At 41.7% G+C, this 19587-nt stretch overlaps 3 protein-coding genes across 16 annotated transcripts in view; 1 reads left to right on the plus strand and 2 right to left on the minus strand.

Annotated features, from left to right (window-relative positions):
- Positions 1–93: 93 nt before the first annotated feature.
- Positions 94–3362, minus strand: GNRH1 (gonadotropin releasing hormone 1). The gene is made up of 4 exons (XM_090125742.1): positions 3238–3362; positions 2651–2792; positions 1871–1966; positions 94–377 (listed from the first exon to the last, which is right to left on the minus strand). The coding sequence occupies exons 2-4, from the start codon at positions 2789–2791 to the stop codon at positions 336–338; spliced, it is 279 nt and encodes a 92-aa protein (XP_089981868.1). The 5' UTR covers position 2792; positions 3238–3362; the 3' UTR covers positions 94–335.
- A 1964-nt stretch (positions 3363–5326) lies between these two features.
- Positions 5327–13336, minus strand: KCTD9 (potassium channel tetramerization domain containing 9). The gene is made up of 12 exons (XM_031608070.2): positions 13203–13336; positions 12630–12751; positions 11581–11624; positions 11088–11184; positions 10553–10611; positions 9918–10046; positions 9338–9405; positions 9140–9235; positions 8544–8693; positions 8169–8274; positions 7781–7914; positions 5327–7542 (listed from the first exon to the last, which is right to left on the minus strand). The coding sequence occupies exons 1-12, from the start codon at positions 13248–13250 to the stop codon at positions 7426–7428; spliced, it is 1170 nt and encodes a 389-aa protein (XP_031463930.1). The 5' UTR covers positions 13251–13336; the 3' UTR covers positions 5327–7425.
- Positions 13337–13443: 107 nt separating this feature from the next.
- The window catches only part of CDCA2 (cell division cycle associated 2), an 84516-nt gene continuing 78372 nt past the window's right edge, over positions 13444–19587 (plus strand). For 7 of the 14 annotated variants that reach the window (XR_016460069.1, XR_016460070.1, XR_016460072.1 and 4 more), the window contains exons 1-9: positions 13584–14604; positions 15250–15380; positions 15996–16143; positions 16674–16870; positions 17249–17327; positions 17887–18119; positions 18394–18475; positions 18970–19193; positions 19273–19351. Coding sequence is in view for 8 of the 14 variants with exons in the window: in XM_031608060.2 (XP_031463920.2) it covers positions 14256–14604; positions 15250–15380; positions 15996–16143; positions 16674–16870; positions 17249–17327; positions 17887–18119; positions 18394–18475; positions 18970–19193; positions 19273–19351 (1522 nt within the window). In the remaining 6 variants the exon portion in view is untranslated. Of the gene's footprint in view, positions 14605–15249; positions 15381–15995; positions 16144–16673; positions 16871–17248; positions 17328–17886; positions 18120–18393; positions 18476–18969; positions 19194–19272; positions 19352–19587 lie in introns of all 14 variants that reach the window. The other 7 variants (XM_031608061.2, XM_090125406.1, XM_090125405.1 and 4 more) reach the window with 7 other exon arrangements.

The raw sequence follows: 19587 nt of genomic DNA on the forward strand, positions 1-19587 counted from the left end.
CCAGCAGTAAAATTATTTGTAATTTGTAATGAAGTTGTATTACTGTTGTGATCAGACAGGGCCCAGGCATTGTGCATGGGTGTGAAACAAAACTTGTCACTGCCAAGTTTTCACTGTAGAATGCAAAGCCAACCCCATGGAGCGATTCCCCACCACTGGACTACAGCGTGTTTTCTTTTACCTACAAGCAAGTCATGTAGACAACAGTATCTTCAACTGTTCCCAACTGATTTCACAATATTTATTCACATATTGCAATCAAAGCAGAGACAGGAGGAACTCTTTTCAACGTTGCTTTGAAATTTTATTCTGGGTCTGTTGTTGACTTTGTGGATTTAAATCTTCTTTCTTCTGGCTTCTCCTTCGATCAGGCTTGCCTGTAAGCACACACCATATACTATTTTAAAAGAGAAGAAAGAACTTTGATGATGGAATTTTAAAGCCTGCTCAGATGCTACATATTGCTGTTGAGGTCTCCGTTGGAAGGAGGATTAAAATGACATAAATCTGACCTGACGTGATCTCTCTGCCACCTGCCCATGGATCTGATCGTGCAGTATAATGTAACTGACGCTTATAATGGCCCTTTTCATCCCAAAGTGCGTGACCAGCTTTACATCTGTTAAGGGGCCCAATGCCACAGCAGCTCTTAGAGGGCAGCCCAGCAGCTGCAGAACACTGTTTTGGCATGAGCTTACACAAAGCATCACTATGCAAAATGGCTCATCAATTTAAGCAGCTGGCCAAGATACCAAGGACAAGAAAGCTGTGCTTGCAGAAGTGCTACAGGGTGGAACAGTTGTCCTGTTCCCATCTCTGTATATATTAGTTCTTCTTGAATGGAAACAGAGTTCCTGCATCACATCCTGCTGGACCTGGTCTCCTATTTGTGCATCTATTTATGTTGTTCCCTCGGAACTGAAAGCCCCAAGGTGTTTTGAGTAGAGGTACTCAGTATGTTATTCTTTCCCTTTGGTATCTCAACTCATTGTATTTCTGTGCTCATTACTGGCAGCTCCAGGAAGTGATGAAGGCAACCTGAAAAGCTGTTTCCATGGGCTGCTTCTTTTCCTGACACCTCCCCTCTCATTGCATAATGCTCCTGTGTCAACTTCAGGAATGCGTTAACGTTGGAAAACCTACATCTGGAAAAGCTTTAATTTGTTGTCAGCATCATTAAGCAGCTAGAAGTAAGAAAGCCACACATTTCAAGCTATACCACAGGAACAAGGTATGCCAAGTGTGTGTTTGAGTGTGAGGTGAGAGTTACGCAATTTTTTTTGTTTGGGCTTCAAAAATTAATTGTAGATGGAGAGTTACAACTTTAGGACAACTCGGAGATATTTCCCAGAAAGCGAGGACCATCTGGGCAGGTCAAGGTGCTGCTATATTGTTTGAAGAGCACTCTTCTGCTTGAGAGTGTTGTTTCTGTGGCAGATCGTGTGTATGTGAAGTCTCTGCTGTCACTGCATTAGAGCATCTAATGGAAAATACATTTCCCAGTCCAGGGACCTTGGGAGCAGCACTTCCATATGGCTCAGTCCTTCAGCTGGCAAAGCGTGCCTTTGAAGTTAAGCATCTGCGAATGCTGCCTACATTTGTATGAAGGAAGTACTTGCTTTACTTTATTTTGGTTTTAATTCAGTCAGAAATGACATAGTTACAGCAGGAGCATCAAGATTAATGTGATCATATTCTAGCGCCATAACTTGGATGTACTGAGAGTGATGCAAAGCTGGGATTGCCACGTGTGAACTAAGCCTTCCTGCCTCTTCTCCCCCACCACTCACACCCCTCCACCCCGTGCTTTCCCAGCCTGGACTGGTCTGAGATTTTCCCACAGCAATAAGAGAAAAACCACGTTAATTACCAAGGTTTCCTTCAGATTGCTCAGCCTGGGATGCTGGTATGATCCAGAGCATTCAGCCTTCTGCACTTCCCCAAGATTTTCCATTTCGTTTGCAATCTGAATGGGGAATAAACACATCTTCCATGAAAACAGATTTTTGTCCTAAGGCAAATCTCCCCAGGTTAAAGGCAAAGTTTCCACTGCACAGTGGAAACTTCCCTACATGTTACACACATGCTGTAACAGCTGTAGAACATTGGAACTGTAGTTACAAGGGAGTACACGTGAAATATTAGAAAGCATAAGAAAAGCCATTGGTGGACACCCACCCATTGGTGGAAACCTTTCCCATCTGTTTTGTGGTTTGAGTCCTTCAGTGAAGCACTTGCCATCGAATCCCACACCAGCTGCCATTGCCACATTCTCATGGAGATGGATGGATGTTGTCACAAAGCAGCTGATCAGAAGGGCAGCTCAAACAAGGGACGGTGAAATCAGGTTTCACCTGGAATCAGGCTTCCATCCCTCCTTTAGAGCAAACTGACGAAGCTTTCTGTCTGTCACAGAAGCACTGCTGTGTGTGCAAGGCTCTCAGTTATCACCGAACCATCACAGCACGATCTGCTTTCCAGCTCCTACTTGACAGCAAGTCTACACGTGTATGTGTATAATACACACAAGTGTGTTGAGAGAGAGATAAAGTCTGTCACCTCTGATACTGCCATATGGCTTTTTGCTTGCATCTAGTACAGATAAGGGATTGTAGCAAGAACAAGAGCTGTTTTACAGCCCTGAACTTACCTCTTGAAACGATTCCATCAGATTGTCGGTGTCTCTTTTTCCTCCCGGTTGCAGGCCATAAGACCAGTGTTGAGCTGAGCAGATTGCCACAGACGTGGTAAACAGGAGGACACCAACCAAGATCTTCCTGGACTTCTCCATTCTGTGACGAGAGAACAAAGCGTGTTTCTGATCCTGTGTCATCACAGCTCAACTTTTATCTTACAGAATCATGGGAAAGTTTCTGGAGTGGATCTTCAGCTCCGAGCTTCTGCACCCCGGTGGCGCTGTGCCTATGCGTGGGTCACAGCTGGGTTCTGAGCCCCTCAGAGCGTGGGTTAGCTCATCACAAAGAGATCTGACATCCGAGACATTTGGATAGAGATCTAAATTAGGATTTTTGAGCGCCCTTTCAGAGCTTTAGGAACGCCTGGACCTCAAAGGTTCAGTGAAAATCCCTGTTGATATTTGACAGACGGGTTTGGTGTAGCCAGTTTCTGTTCTAAGAAGTGCTCTTTGCAGTGCCTTCTAAGGCAAGTTCCTTCCAGTGCAAGCATCTTAAGGACTGAAAAGGTGAAATGATACGGCGTGCTGTTCAAGTACATTACCTGCTCGCTGACAGAGGCTGCAGAATCGCTCCAACTCTTCCCCGCTGGAAAATGTGCTGTGAGTTGGCTTGTTGTCTTCCTTTATATCCAGCCACCCCGCCACCAAACCCTTCACAGCAGGTAACGCTGCCTCATTCTATCCTACGGACTGCAATTTTGTTCTTAAAGTCGCTGTCGTGGACTAAAGAAGTAAAGCACATAATTGGAGCAGCTGGGTGTAGCTGTTACCTACAGCTGTTTTCTCTTACAGCCATGAAAGTTACAGCTTTCCTTTTAAGAGGCCGTAAACCTGATTTCAAACCTAGCTGGCTGCTGTTGCCCCATGGAAAATAGACGGTCTTTCAATGGCTTCGGGTTTTTTAGCAATAAGCAAAAGCTCTTGTGTGGGTTTGAATTTCTGAAGAGTGCCTTTCAGGGGTTGAAATGGATGAGGAATTTGGTTTTCTCTCTGTATCAGAAGGAAACAGACCTTCAGAGCATAAACAAGAGGTTGCACAAGCATGTGGCACTTTGCACGCTCTTCTCTAAGTCCTTAATGCTTAAATAAAAATGCCTTCATGTTCTGTGCTCTATAAAATGCAAAGCAGTACTAAGTGGATCAAATAGACACGATGATGAGGTTGTGAACGTGCTGAGGAAGGGGATCTCTTGCTTGAATAGGACCCTCTGTATACATGTAATGGAGAATCCTGTTCATATGTATATATATACGTATATAGATACACACATATATATGGGTGTGTGAAGTTAGGCATCAAAACACTTTTGGAGCTTTTTTGTTCTTGAGACTTTGTGCACTGCAGCTTTTGAAGAGGTCATGGTAGCCATCTGCATTCAGAAGTCAAATTCAATAATTTTGATGGCAGAAACCTGATTTTTTTTATCCACCTGGCCACTGTTTTGATTTGCTCTGCACTGTTTTATGTGCAATTGGGTGTATCATGTTTAGTGGTCTTTAAACATCCTCTCTTCCTGCCCCCGTGACCTCTTTGAGATTAATGGATTAAATGTAATTTAATAAGTAAATAGTTGGAGGAGGATTTAGTGACTGTAGCAAAGAGTAATTCTTCGTGCTGTAATGCTCCTACTCACAGCAAGAGGAGCCAGCAGTAGTTCAGCTGATAAACTGATCAAGCTGTGAAAATAGTTGGTTTCAGTGGGAGAAAGGTTACCTTAGCGTAGGCAGATCACTTAAGAAGGGAGATTTTCTGTTTTATGACTACTTCCTTCCCTGCTCTTCCTAGCAGAAATTAACATTACAAAGGAAATGGAAGATTTTGCTCATCCTGAAAGATGGCATTTAAAGAAGGGAAGGGGCCTGCTTAGCCAGGTAATTGCACCTCTAATTAACCCACCATCTGAAGCCAAGTCTGCCAACCTGCCCTCGCTGGCTGCCAGCAGCTGTGCTTCTCAGTGGGTCTCCTTAGAGCCTCTCCTGAAGCACATCAGGAAGGAGCCACAGTGGTGAGCAAGCTGTTCCTGTCTCATGTTCAACTCTGGGCCGTGGTCCCAACTTACATAATGGAGGTGGGAGGTTGGGGAGAAGACGACGCTGGTTCTGTTTGCCTACAAATACTTCTACAGCTCAATGTAATGGAAACCAACAAAGGACTCTGATTTTGGCAGAGGTGGAGCCCACGTGGAAGGCTGACCCAAGGTCTGGGAGAGCTTCATTCAGAAGAAATCGAAGAGTAGAGCTGGGTTTTGCATGCAACCTCTCTTCCATTTCAGGCACTGGTAAATATGGTTGGCATAGACTCCTAGATGTTGACTTTCTTATGTCTTGTGTTTGCTTTTCTAACAGGTAAACTTTATTCTTGAGCATAAAAACTCTTCTGCTTTCTGCCATACAGCGCAAACTGCCTGCTCAAAACGAGAGATGTCTAAAATTCTTCTCATAAAGTGAGTAATTAAGTATATGCCAAGTAATCCTTTTGAGAGGGCACATAGAAATCCAGGCTAAGGGTCTCATGAAAGGCAAAAGTCAACTTTAGCTACAGTTTGTATACAAGCAGAGGTGAACTTTAAGATCCAGCATCTTTTCTAACTTCTTGTCCTTCTAAGTAAAATTCAAGTAAGACAAAGACACTTGTGTATTTCCCATTTTTATTAATGCAATTTGAATTAGGCTGGAACCTGCATGTTCTGAATATGCCACTTGAGGCTATTCGTACAGCTCTGTCATAGCAAAAGAGGTACCTTAAATTCATCTGCAAATGAATGATGCCACATGCAGTGATTATTTAAAACATAGTGCTTCAGTGAAAGTTCAAATATATTTTATACACAGTGATTATGAAAATATATTTTCCCATACAATATTTTACTTCTAGCTACAAAATATGATAAAGAAAAATAATTCATTTGTTTCTCCAGCCCTAGGAATCTTCTTCTTCTGCAACACATACATCACTCAGTGAAAGTGATGAGGTGGGAGACAGGACTCCAAAAATCGTGAAGTATTATTTCCCTATGGATGTTTTTGACCAAGGATAGGGTGTTATCCTAGAGCCAAATTAAAGAGGCCAGGGAATCCAGAAAAGAAATCCCAATTCTGAACCACAGGGCTGTAGGATTTTGAGTCCAGGAAGTTCACATGATATGCCTGAGTATCATCAAACCCAACTTGATAATAATCCCACGCTTCTCCCCCAAACACATCATAAACTGTTCCTATACTAATCTTTCTAGACTGATGGCAAAGCAGCATTTTCATAGCAACCACTGAGACGACAAATATGACTTCAGAGGGTGGGAAATCCTGCACTGCATGTAAGAGGCAACGCACCGAAGTAACTGGAACTCAAACCACTGCTAACAGATTGTGTTTGTAAGTGTTAGGATGCATCTGTTCTGGACTTCAGTAACAGTTCTATTTTCATAGATTCAATGTTAGTTTTAACTTTGGGGTATTTTAAAGAAGTGTCTGAGGTAAGAGCTCTTGATGCACCTTTTTTGGTATAGTTTCTTCATGTGCTTTTTGATTGTGTATAAAATAAACATTAGATGAGAACTCAGCTACAGTGGAAACGGCTATGAGAAGTGCACCACCACCTAAAGAAGTGCTGCGAGGCTTTCTGCACTGCAGAAGTCACATAATTCTGTATTTGCTCACATGTAAAGCAGCTGTGGAAAGGGCACTCCACCCCATCCAAAAAGGCTTTCACAGCCGTTTTTAAGCAAGCCCATGACATCTGGCTGGGGAAAGGATCATGCCCATGTGGTCAAGGATGCAGTGTACAACAGTATTTGCATAGTACATGGAAGGGAAACAAGTGCCACTTATTCATATACTGGAGGCATGGCAGGGGAGGAAGGAGTGGGTGCTGTGGCCGCAGTGCTCGTCTCTGCTGACAGTGGATTGGATTCTCCTATGTACATTTAATTCCCCACCAAGAACGAAGATAATGTACAGGTACTCCAGGTTGGGAATGGATAGGACATTTGAAAGCAAGAGAATGTTTCCTTAGCAGCTGTAATTGATAGTGCAATCGTCTACTAATTTGAAATAGATTATATATCCCAGTTTTTAAAACAAGGATGGTTTTGTTATAAGCAAATCTGCTGTGTATGCAGATCCCTTCAGTGGAAGTGGCTTCCACAGCACATTTTAGAAGATAATAAAGCTGTTCTCTACCTGAATCCTAACTACTACAAGGCAATATATTACCTATTATGACAGTTAACTACTGTTTTCAACCCAGAAGAGTACCTGAAAACATCCTGTGGACATTATCTAAACCACATTTCATTTAATGTACTGTGCATGAATGAAGAAACTAGTGTATTTACAGTTAGTCTAACTGTAAACCTGAACTTTGATGCTACTATACATGAAAAACATTTTCTATTCATATTGCAGCTACAGATTTAATAAATAGAATTGCATATATTGTGCTTTATAAATTAAAATGAATTCCAAAGTGAGGCAATGCTTGTCAACAAAAAGTCACACATACTGATCCTAGAACCAGTCCACTTCCTCACTCTGTTCAGAGGTAGAAACAGCATTTATCTATTTCTACCTTTTCAGTTAAAGCTCCCTCCCCAAAAAGCAATCAAAATAGTTTACTTAGGCACTACTGCAAATATAAATCGTCTAATAACCAACACTTCTAACTTAATAAGGGGAGGACATGAAGAAAGTCACCATGTTTTGATTCCTTCCTCTTTAGCATGTTCTCTTCCCTATCTGACGCTCTGAGACATGTGCAAAGGTGTCAGCATCTCTTCAAAAATAGCTCCTTTCACATTAGATCCCCTCAAATTAGCTTCTTGTAGATCACAACCTGAAAGATCACAGTTCTAAAGGGTAAAAGAGATCAAGTATTAGTTGAATGCACACAGAACTTGGGGTTCAAAAACTTTAAATGCCTTTATGCAGAAGCCACGTATGCTTCTATAACTTCAATCTCCTTACTCTGTCACAAGATACAAATAGAACTAAATTAAGACAGTGATTGCTTTTGGTTTTGCTGAATGACAGCGATCCCCAGAATTCTATCAGTTGACCATTTAGCATATAAAATGAATTGTAACTCACTTCCAAATCAGTTCCTGCTAAAGTTGCTCCTCTAAGATTACAGTTCTTTAGTTTTGCATTTTTCAGTGTTGCAACTCTGAGATTAATTCCTGTCATTTGACTGCCTTCCATGTCAACACCTTTCAGGTTAGCACCTAGAACACAAAAGTACTTTTACAAAGGAAGAACAGTTAGAAACACAGGATTCCAGAGAAATCCCTTTTCCGTGCCACATAAATTGGTATCTACGGGTAATGATTATACAGTTGCACTCAGTCTTATATATATATATGGCTCTTCTAATGTAAACATGAATTGCACAAACCGTGGCTCAATCTCATAATATATGGATCTTAAAACGCATGCAGTTCAGTTTCCATGAAGTACTTAACACACAAAAACCTCTTACCTTCCAAATTAGCTTTAATGCCTGATGGGTCTTCAAAATTGCACCCTTTTAGAGATGCTCCTTCTGCATTGGAACACAGCATCTTCACCCCTTGGAGGTTTGCACACTGATAGAGATAAATACAGCAGTGAAATTCATGCAAGTGCAGAATTGAACAATGCCAGAAGTAGTCAGACTGTATCTTCATTTATGCTTAGAAAGTGAATCTACTAAAGCACAACAGCTTTATTGTTTCAAGGCAGTTTAAGAACTTGACATTACTTCATTGGGACAACAGGTAATTCCACACCCTCCTTCTCCTCCCCTCTCCCCAACTTATTCTAATTCCTCTTAAGATAACAGGACAGCCCAAACCTTCCACAGCACAATTCTTACATCAAGCACTGATCCAGAGAGGTCAGCTCTTTCAAGATTTGCACAACATAAATTGGCATGTGCGAGGTTGCAGCGGCTCAGGTTAGCCATCTTGAAGTTGATATATCGAAGATCTAGTCGTGAAAGATCTGCTCCACTGAAATTGAGACCCTAAAATCAAAACCAACCCCAAAAGGTAAGCTTACAAAAGGTAAGGTGGAGCTCTGAATACAGAACAGTTAAGAGTATCATTTCTCACACACAAAGATACATACGTACACAGCAAGAGCACCTATTCTGTTACATTAGACTAAAGCTAATGCAAAGCTTTAGAAAGCAAAGTTTTCAGTAAAGCACTGACTTTAGTTATTGGAGTGCATCCTACATTTAAATAGAACAGCTTAACAAACTCATTTAAAGTAAAGCAGCCCAAACACTGCACTCAAGTTTCATACTAAAGTTACTCTGCCACAGGTTGGAGTCAAAACTCAGTTAAAAAGAGGAAGGCAGGGGTGGGGAAGCACATGCTTGAATTTCAGATCACCACATGATGCTGCAGGGCATTCCAACACCTGACACCAACACCACAGATTGAGGCAAACTTTGTGTTTCCACACCTGACATCGCAGCTCAGACTTGGTTGGGGTTGCCAGCAGGAATCGCACAAACTCTTTTCGAGATATAGGAGAGTGGTCCTCTGCTGGCTGTGAGTTCTGTTGAGAGAGTTGTTTACAAGCTAATACGGATAGGACTAAATTGTATATTGCCTGAAAGAGCAGGACATGCACATTCATGTATAAAAGCAAGCAAGTTACCTTAATAGCTATTTCTAGATGTTCAATTAATGAATCGATACCAAAAAACCTGGCTTCTTCCAAAACACCTAACAAAACAAAGCAGTTTTTTGTTATTTACATGGAGCCATTAAACAAGATACACTCTTCCCTTACTGGAGAAGGCAGCGTATAGCCATGCCAAGAACATAAGGTTCAGGTTAATCCAACCTTACTATCAGAAGACTGCCAATTCAACTGACTTTCCCTGTTTGTCATAACTCTTCGTAGCTACAGTAACCAACAGATGAACAGAGCACCTGCTGAACCTTAGGAAATGCCTAACAAATGCATGAGCTAATAGAACTGTCAGCCGTGCACATTATATTACATTGTAATGGGACAGAGGAAAAAGTGAGCTTCCAGTCAAGAAGAAAAAATGAATTTCAAATATAAGTATTAAGATATCAAATCCAGGGCACTGTTTGAGAATAAATTCTCCACGGTAAAGTATCACACATTTAGATAAGCAGATACAACCCCAGTGATTTTATCACGTTTAGCTCAAAGTTAGACTTTTAAAGAATATTAACTTAGGAGATGTCATACAGGCAATACCTACCTAGCAGATTGATGCCATCATTTACAATGAGCTGTCCATGACGCAAATAGTTCAAAATAGGCTCAAAATACTCTGGGCTGCGATCAATTAGGAATGCTCCTCTGTGATCTTGCTTATTTCCCCAAGCATCTGTTGCCACAAAATACACATAATTAAATCTGAAAGCGTTTGCTTCAAGTTTCAGATTGTTACCACCAAGGGGTTACAGGATTGAGGCCTCCCACATGAAAGGGCGTTTCTTAGAGAGAAGGAAGGAAAATAGGAGTGGAGGGGAAAATTCCCCTTACATCTAACCCCTTCCTGCTATAAATAGCTAAAACACATTTCACAATGTGCCTAAGAACCATTACTAGGGTAAAAGCAGCATTAAGATTTTAATCTGCCCTGGATTGGTAAACACATCTCATTTGGTGTTCACAAAACTGAATAAAACACAACTTTTTTTGCTAGTTTTAAGTATTAACTCTGGGTGGGAGTTCTATTTTCAATTCATGAGATGGTCATATGTTGTGCTTTGATGCTTTAACATACTTTTAATACTTTAACATATAAATAAGACCTTTAACTTAATAGTGCCTTTTACCTGCTTGGCTATTCATTAGCTTGAAGGGTGAGTTTTATTTCGAGATACTAACCTTTATCTTTAAACATGTGGGCCAACATACTGTCAGGTTCTTTATTAACCAAAGTACTCCTAGAAAATAAAGGCAGTGCAATTTTATTTTTCAAATGGAAAGTTTTGCTACAAGACCCATTTGCTGGAGAGAATGAATTTCTTTGGCATCTTGAAGGTAATCAATGGTACGTGATATGCATTCCAACTCTGTACTGATTTAATTTCAGAAGAGAAAACAAAACTCTGATCTAAGGCGTATCAAAGGTATTTTAAATACAAAGCACTTCGTTAGCTGAAATATTCCAAGGATAAATGTAGGCCTGTTCAGGCTTTTCACCACTGTTAGCACAAGTGTGAATTGTTTAAGAATTCATTTCAGAACAGTGGCAACAAATGCCTAATACTGAAAAAGCTGCAAAAGGTCTCCTACTCCATAGCAAATGATTTTTCTTGTTCTTTCTCAAGAGCATCTAAAGTCTCACTACCTGAACACACACCAACTACTACAGCAACCTTACTGAAGGTAATTCCAGCTCAACTAGTCCCATTTTTACCGTGTGGTGGTGAAGTATCGACCTCCAACATTAAGTGTTAACCAGTCTGTGTGTGCCCCTGTTAGCTCTTCATGAGGCCTTGCATCAGTCTGAGGATCTACACAGGTGATAAGAACACAGATGTTAGAATTCCTCCATATGGTAACAGGTTTCTGAAAACACTAGCAAATTAAATTTTAAATTTACACTAAAGCAAAGCATAGAATCATAGAGTGGCTTGAGTTGGAAGGACCTCAAAGCCCATCCATCCCCTGCGACTGTCATCATCAGATCAGGATAACCAGGGTCACATCCAGCCTGGCCCAGGGCACCTCCAGCAATGAGGCACCCACAGCTCCTCTGGGCAGCAGTGCCAGGGCCTCACTGCCCTCTGAGTAGAGAATTTCCTCTTAACATCTAAACGAATTTTTCCCTCTTTTAGTTTAAATCCATTTCCCCTTGTCCTGTCACTATCTGCCTATGTAAACAGAAGGCTGAAGAATTAGAGACTTACCAATGAATGGTTCCCCTTCACAGACAAACAGAACATCATCATCTCTGCAAGGGGATAGGGCAGGGGGAAGAGAAACAAAAAAGATTAAACATCTAAGTGACATTGGGATCCCCTCCCGATTAGCTTCAGGTCCAAGATAATCAGATGCCATTAGTCAGAATTAAGAACCTGACTGTTCTCTTAACTTTGCAGGTTCCAGATGACTGCAATTGTACCAGCTGCACTACAGATGCTACCAATAGAGACCTGTATCAGCCAGGTAAGGATCACTTCTGATATTCAGCAGCTTTAGTTTTACGAAATAGTTCCTTTTCTCCCCACTCTGAGGGGCTTAATGTCACAAAGCCATGCCACAGTTTGTCTCCTTTCCAAAAAAAATCTAATCCAAGAGCTGAACAGACTATTGGAACTTTCTGGCATTTGTGAATCCACTCAGAGGGATATTAAAAAGCACACAGTGCAGCCTGCATCAAATGCAGATCAATCGAAACAGAAATTCTTTGATATTCTGCAGACAGCATTATTTTTCCTTGAGGTGAGTATATGGGCTGGAAAAGATCTGGTTTTATGAAAAGCACTTGTTATTCACAGAACAGCTTAAGAAGAGTCTTCAAAGACCATCAAACTCCAATCCCCCTGCCGTGGGCTGTTCAGCCCCCACCAGATCAGGCTGTCCAGGGCCCCATCCAGCTCCCCCCTCCCAATAACTGCAGGGATGGGGCATCCACAGCTTCTGTAGGCAGCGCTGCCAGAGCATCACCACCCTCTGAGTAAGCAGCTTCTTCCTAACATCCAACCTAGATCTGGTCTTTTAGTTTAAAGTCATTCCCCTCTGTCCTATTACAGCATGTAAGAAGTCAGTCCCCTTCTTGCTTGTAAACTGCCTTCCAGTACTGAAAGGCCACCATAAGGTCTCTTTGGAATCTTCTCCAAGCTAGACAAGCCCATCTCCCTTAGCCTTTCTACATAGGAAAGGTGCTCCAGCCCTTCTGTTTACATAGGCTATTAAATCTCCATCCATGATTTGGCATTTATGGGATCAACCTTACCTAATCAAAGCAATATCATCGATGAGTCCACCTTTCCCATTGTAAACACTGGTTGCTTTGATTCCCAGCTTATTGCTTGCCACAGACAGCAAGTCTGACAGCGTGCCATATACAGCCACCACCTGCAAAGAGAAGGGAACCACACTGGGGGTGCTGCTCCCATCCCAGAGCAATGCTGGGCCTTAAAACCTGAACTTCTTTCGCTACAAACATTGCCTCACAGCTTAGAGCAAAGTGGAAGGAGGGTTATTTATCAGCTGTCCAACAGAAAGCACAGCACAGGAAGGCCGCAGCACATCCCCGACCTTCTCAGGGCACGGTTCTACCAGCACAGCACCACTAAAGAGGAGCTGAACTGCAGGGAGCCGCAGCCAGCAGCTCAGAGCCCTTCCTCACAGCCCCACACACAGGCCTGAGCCCCGGCCCAGCCCCAAACCCAGGCCCCAATGCCCCAATCGCGGCCACAGCGGGCAGCCCTCCAGCCCCAAACCCAGCAGAGGAAAACAGAACGCCTCAGAAATCCACGTGCAGGTTCCCAAAGCCTACCCGCAGGCCGCAACCCCCGCCCCTCACCTTCCCGTTCCGGGGACTGCCGTTAACGAACAGCGTGACCCGCCTCATGCTGCGCCGGCGGCGCCCCGCTCCTCCTGCCACCGAACCCGGAAGGCAGCCTCCCTGAGCGACGGGAACTAAGACCAATCGCAGCCAAGCCGCTGGCCAATGAGAAACGCGTCCCAGCGGAGGGGCGGGGAAACGACGGGTGGGTGGGTTGGGGGCGGAGGCAGCGCTGCCGGCAGCCAATCAAAGGAGGAGTTGGGTCCTTGAAGCCGAGCGCTGCCCGCGATTGGTGCGCGCTGTCACGCGGACGCGGCTCGCGGTTCCGACCGTTGCTTTCAAAATGGCACTGCGGCGCGAGAGTAACGGTCAGTGAGCCGCCGCGGTTTGAACGTGAGAGGCGCGAGCGGGGCTGGCGGCTGAGGGAGCGGGGCTGTGGTGAGGGAGCGGGAAGCTCTGAGGGGATGGGGGAATGCCCTGTGTGGCCGCTCCCGCCCTGCACTGCCTGGTCCGTCCGTGGGACCGAACGCGTGGGCTGCTGTAGAACCGAAGGCTCCCGGCCCGTTTCCCTGAGCTTTGAAACCTGAGAGACCGAGTGCGAAAAATGCGAGCGTCGTAAACAGCCTCCCTTCCCCTTCAAACTGCTCGCACCGGTTGTAACGCAATTGCGATGTGATTGTGTTTAAAACGCGTGTTTAACGCGGAGTTCGTACGTTTGTCACAAAGTAAAGGCACAGCCTGTGCTTCCCTGCCCGCTTCTGTGTGCTCTGGGCTGAAGGCTTTCCCTGTCCCCCCCTCGGGGAATTCCTGGGTCTGCAGTCGTTTCACATCGTCAGAGGACTCTTCCTTATCAAATAACTTAAAACTTCTTGTCCTTTTTGATAGCGAGCTGTCGTTATAGGAGAACAAAGAGTAAGTCAGCGGTTTTTTAGGCTTAAGACACGTCGTGGTCAAAGGTGGTAGATGCTGTGCTGGGAGCTGAAGGCGATGAGAGCAGAAATCCTGCAGTGAAGGAAGAGATCTCAGTCAAAAGAGTGGAAGGTTGGCAGAGTGACTGAGCCCAAAGCCTAAATGGCGTCTGAGAAAGAGAATGTAAGCAATGGGGCTGAAGGCCGAGAGCAGGAATCGCACCTCGATGCAGGGGATGCTGAGAGCCATCAGTGGGCAGAGTGCCCCTCTGATACTCCAAAAAGGGCCGTGGTTGGTGAAGCTGCCTGGCCACTGAGCAGCAAGGAGAATGTTTCAGGTGGACCCGTGCCTCTGGGAGATGAGTGCTACTCGACGCCTGCAAGAGTCAAAGCAGGAGAAAAGTCCTGTTGTGGATTATCGGAGAAACAGAGGAGGAAAAGTGTTGATTTTGCAAGTGTAACAACTGCTGATTTTGGGATTACTCCAGAAAGCTTTGTGAATGGGTCTACAGGTAAGGCAAGGCTGGAGTGATCAGTGCTGTCTGCTGTTCTCTGAGGACAGTCCAGTCCAATCCCTTATCAAAAGCTTCAGAGTTTAGTCAGGTTCCTGGTGACCAGCTGAATTAGAGTAAGTCCAAGGGTAGGAATTTGACTTCATTCCCTATTTGCTCTAATTCTCTATTTTAGTTTTCTTCTGGTGATTGGCTGTCAGTGAGTTTAATATGGTGTAGTCAGATGAGCCCTGCAAGTATTGTTTGTGTTCCTTAATTCGCAATTGGAAAACAAATAAAGCGCTTTAGTTTCTCTCTTGGTATATGGTATAGTTGCTTTTTATTCTTTCTTATTTTCTTACCTGGAAAAACAGAGGTCCACATCTTATTTTTCTGTTGTACACGGTTTTAGAATGTGTTTTTAGGGACTTGATTGAAAAACAACATGAAAGAGAAAGGGTTGACTGGATGGTCTTGTCAGTCTTTTCCACCCTCGGTGATTCTATGATTCTCTAACAGTTTTCTGAGCTGAGCAGCTAAATAAGGTTGTTTCCATAAATAACATAAAACACTCTTAAAAAAAAAAAAAAAAAAAAAAAAACACCATTAAAACTGTGTTCAGCTGTACATCTTCACTGTATTTTTTTCCTCCTGTCTTCATTTCAGCTAAGTCTCCAGCTGCACTAAAGCTGAGACGAAGATCAGCCATTGGAGCCCGGGGGTCTCCAGAAAACAATACCCTCATTCAATATCTTGCCCAGCAGAAAAGCAACACGCAAAAAGAAGCTTTTACACAGGTGAGGGTCATTCTCAAGTGTCTAATGCATCATTTTAATTCCCCTAGGGATTGATATGCAAGTCTTCCAATTTAACACCTGGTGGCAGAAATAAACTACAAGCCCAAGGAAGGGGTCAGTAGAAGAAATAACTGTGGCCTTATTTTGTTCATTTTCCTTGGGCACCTTATTTTAAAATAGAAATTTGATACTGGTTTTGTTTCTGTAGAGTCTGGAATCTTTTTTGTCTGTTTTTACTTATCATAACCTTCATTTATCTGCAATTACTGCACTTAGATATCTGGCAAATTAAACTTAGATGGTTCAGATTTAAGTAAATACTAACATCAGTGATTTTTCTTTTTTTTTAAATTAATTTTAAATCAGACTTGTTTTTAATTCAAACCAACATAGACTCACAGTAAATAAATTCTGGAGATGGCCTAGGGGGACAGATTAGGAACGAGAAGAACAACAAATTTCTTGCTACTGTTCCTTTTTTACTTGTTTTTCACCATATGAGTAAAGTAGCAGTGAGATAAAATATTTGCTTTTTCCCTGAGTGTGCTTTATGTCAAAGGTATAAATAAGAACTAAAAAAATTGCAGAGTCTGCTGACATTAATTTTTCTTTTAGCAGGCTAGTCCTTGTCAGTTTGCCAGGTCACTGAGGAGCAAAATGGATATCTTTCAAAGAACTTTTAAGTCAGTTGAAGAAGCTGAAGGGAAGACAGGTTTCTCTGGACTCTCACAAGTATCTGCTGCTCGTCAGGAAGATGGCTGTTGTAAGTTCATTGATTTAAATATTAGGTCTTCCTTTCAGCCAATAAATATGACACGACACTGAAAATATTTTGTTTTGTGAGAGCTGATGACGGTTTGGGAGTTTTTGCTTGGCTTGAGGTTTTCTTGGTTTTGATTGTTTGTAACTCTTACTTGTCCTTAATGTGATGTGAAGTCTTCTGTTCAACAGCTTTTAGGTACATTTAGAAATCAGGTTCCATTACTGTGAATTTCCTTATTTCCTAATTAAAAAAAGTACCTATTGCAAAAGCAAGTCATGGCAGTGCTGTGGCAACTGTGAGAAGGCTGTTCTGCTGTGATTCTATGCTGGTCTTGATAACGTTTATAGAAGAACTTTTTTCTATTTTTTGAAGATTTGATAATGTTATTTTCAAAGTAGAAGTAAAAATTTCATGGTGTTTGTTTTTTTTACTGATTCAAAAAATAGCTTCTTTAATCTTTTTTGTGTGTGTGAAGAAACACAAAAGTGTTAACTGAATAATCTGAAATCGTGGTTTATTTTTAATCACAGTAGCTCTGAACAAAGCACCTGTCACAAAAGAACACAGTCTGGATCAGAAGAGAGAAGCTTTCATGTCTGACTGCAATGGAGCTGATTTAAAAGAAAATTTAAAAGAAAATTTGACCAATAGCAATAAGTCTGGTAGGAGCATATGCACCATCTTGTCTTTACAGCAAGATGTCACTGAACCGGCTGCTGTTTCAAAGGTACTTATCCAAGTGTGGGCAAAGAAAGTAAACCTCACAGCAAATCTCCCTTGTAAGAATTTGCCTTGTTAAGGGAAGCAAAATTTGGTATAGACACTGATGTTATGGATGGTGGGAATGCTGTAAGCTGCCCTGGTCAGCAAGCTTGTTCTGATAATTACAAAGCAAGCTCATTTTATTCTATTAATAAAATTTAAGTATGTGTAAATTCCTTTTGAGTCCGCAGTTGTGTCACTGTGAGGCACATTGAATTCACACATTTGGCAAATACAGATGTCAGAAACATGAAGTGCTTCACAAAACTCAGCAGATCAGTTTGACCTCTACTTTATCAATGTGCTTATTTGTGTCATCTTTGTATTCTTGTAACTTCTCTAGGAACAGACTTATAAGCAAGGCAATCCTATCGAGTATTCGGAGGCTGTTCTAATTAGAGATATCTTAGAAACAAGCCATGGTAAGAGGATTCATCACTATTACAATCTTGTTATATTCTTATTAAAGAAAGAAAGAAAATATTAGAATGTCTGTAAAGAAATGTTTGACAAGCACTCACTCCATCATCTTGGCTACAATTCTTAATACAGTAGAAACCTGAAATAAGTTTGAGATAGAAGCTAACGGAGCCTATAATAACAGGAAAAAAAATTACTTCATATTGCAGCCCACTCAGCCCTTAATTTTGTTGTTTGGGCCATTGTTAAGGAAAAGTATAGTTGAGCATTTTGTGTTTGTGAAGCAGAGAGGAGTGTAAGACTCCTGGGGAGAGAAATCTTCCCCAGAAATCTTATCCTTCACTCAATTTTCACATTTTTATTTCATAAATTGCTCAAAATGTGGGATGTAAATATGGCACAACAGCAGCAAAAATTCAGAGAAGAATGGATTTTTCTTGAAACACTGAAAGTAGTTGACAGACACTGTTGAGGGGTGTACAGATGTTTTTCATAGAGCTAATACTGAAGGCTTCTCAATTTTACTTCAGTCTTTAATTCTCATATTTACTTGCTTTAAAGTTTTCAGTTCTGACCGTATCAGTAAAGAAGTCAGAAGTAATGTCATATCAGATCAAAGCAGGAAAAAGGTTAATTTTGCAGAAGAACTAATTGTGGGGATATATGATGAAAGCAAGCCGCCTGTCACACCGCTCCAAACAAGGAATGCTTCGTTAAGGGAATCCACACCGAGCTCCCAGCTGCGATCTGTGCTGAAGAAAACACCAGTGAAGCAACTGATGGACTGCATGAAGGTTGGCTAATTAACTGACATCGCAGTAGAAATGGATTCATATTTTAAGATGCTTTCTGACTATTTTTATACACTGGAGATGGTTTCAATTATTATCTGTTCTTATGAGAAGATCCATTCTATGCTTTTAAGTTTTACTCAGAAAAAACAATAGGTTTGTTAAAGAGTTGCACTGATTATAAATTTTGCTTTCAGAGGAAGTTATTTTCACTTTTGATATGAAAAAGGACAGTCCTTAAATGGTATTTAATAGATGCTATTATCACATTTGATAGGAATATTCAAACCATACTGTTCACAGAGGAGGAGGTGAATCTTTTACAGTCTCTGATGACATTTGTGAAGCACTGCAAACAGGTTTGATTCAGTTTTTTTTGTTTTTCTTTTTTTTCTTCTGTTGTGGTTCTGTAAATTGGAAGATTTGCAAGATCTGAAGGGTATTATGGATTAACCACCACTGAAATAGCTCATAAGTGGTAACATATGGTGTGAAGTGGAAACTGAAGTTACCAAGAGAAAAAAGTACATTTTAGAAAATATTTAATATAAAAAATAGTGATATTGATACCAATATTACAAAAAAATCCTGTTACTCATGAGATTTTACAGTTACCAGATACAACTTGAGAGATAGCTAGACTTCTATTTTCTTTTTTCCTCATTTCTTTATATTATAGGAATGCCAAACTAAAAATTCTTGTAGAATTGATGTCTAAGGGTGATATTTTGTTGTTTGGTTGGTGGGTGATTATTTAAGGGAATATTAAGACCTGTAAAAAGGCCTTGAAAAGTCTCTGCTCAGTGAAAGCTCTGCTTTAAGTCTGCTAAGCAGTCGGTGTTTTTTATTGCAGTAGAGAAAACTGAACAGTACAGCCCCAAAAGCGCAAAGAAGAAAAAAGTGACTTTTGGAGAAGATCTCAGCCCAGAAATATTTGATAAAACTTTGCCTGCAAATACCCCGTTGCGCAAAGGATCAACACCAGTCTGCCGTTCGGGGTCAGAACGTGGCAGCCCTTTCACAAGGGCAGGGCTCACTGAAGAACCATTAACTCAGCCAAACTTTGATTGCAGTGATGTAAGTTTTTGTTTTCAAAAGCTTCTCACAGTCTCTTTAAGTGTTCAATGTATTAACTTTTTTTTCCTTTATCTTACAGGAATGTATTGTGCCTCCTCAGGAGCTACAGGAAGGTTCTGTTGCTTCAGAAAAGCTCTTACCTGTTGAAAATACAAAAGGTAACCTTGACTCATATTTTTGTCATTAGACAGTACATCTTTCTGTATCTGAAAACTGAGAGATGACACAGTCGTGTTGTTTGTTTGTTCAACATAAGATGTATTGTGCCTGAAGTTAAATGCTCTTCCTTTCCTGTAAAGGTCATTGCAGTAGCTGCCAGTGTTTGCCTACTGTTTGGATTAACTGGATGTTATTTGAGCTTGTGTTTTTCCGCACAAGTGGCCATCTAATCAGG

Source organism: Phasianus colchicus, chromosome 27, assembly GCF_987193195.1.
Source record: "Phasianus colchicus chromosome 27, bPhaCol1.hap1.1, whole genome shotgun sequence".
In the NCBI taxonomy this organism is placed as follows: domain Eukaryota; kingdom Metazoa; phylum Chordata; class Aves; order Galliformes; family Phasianidae; genus Phasianus; species Phasianus colchicus.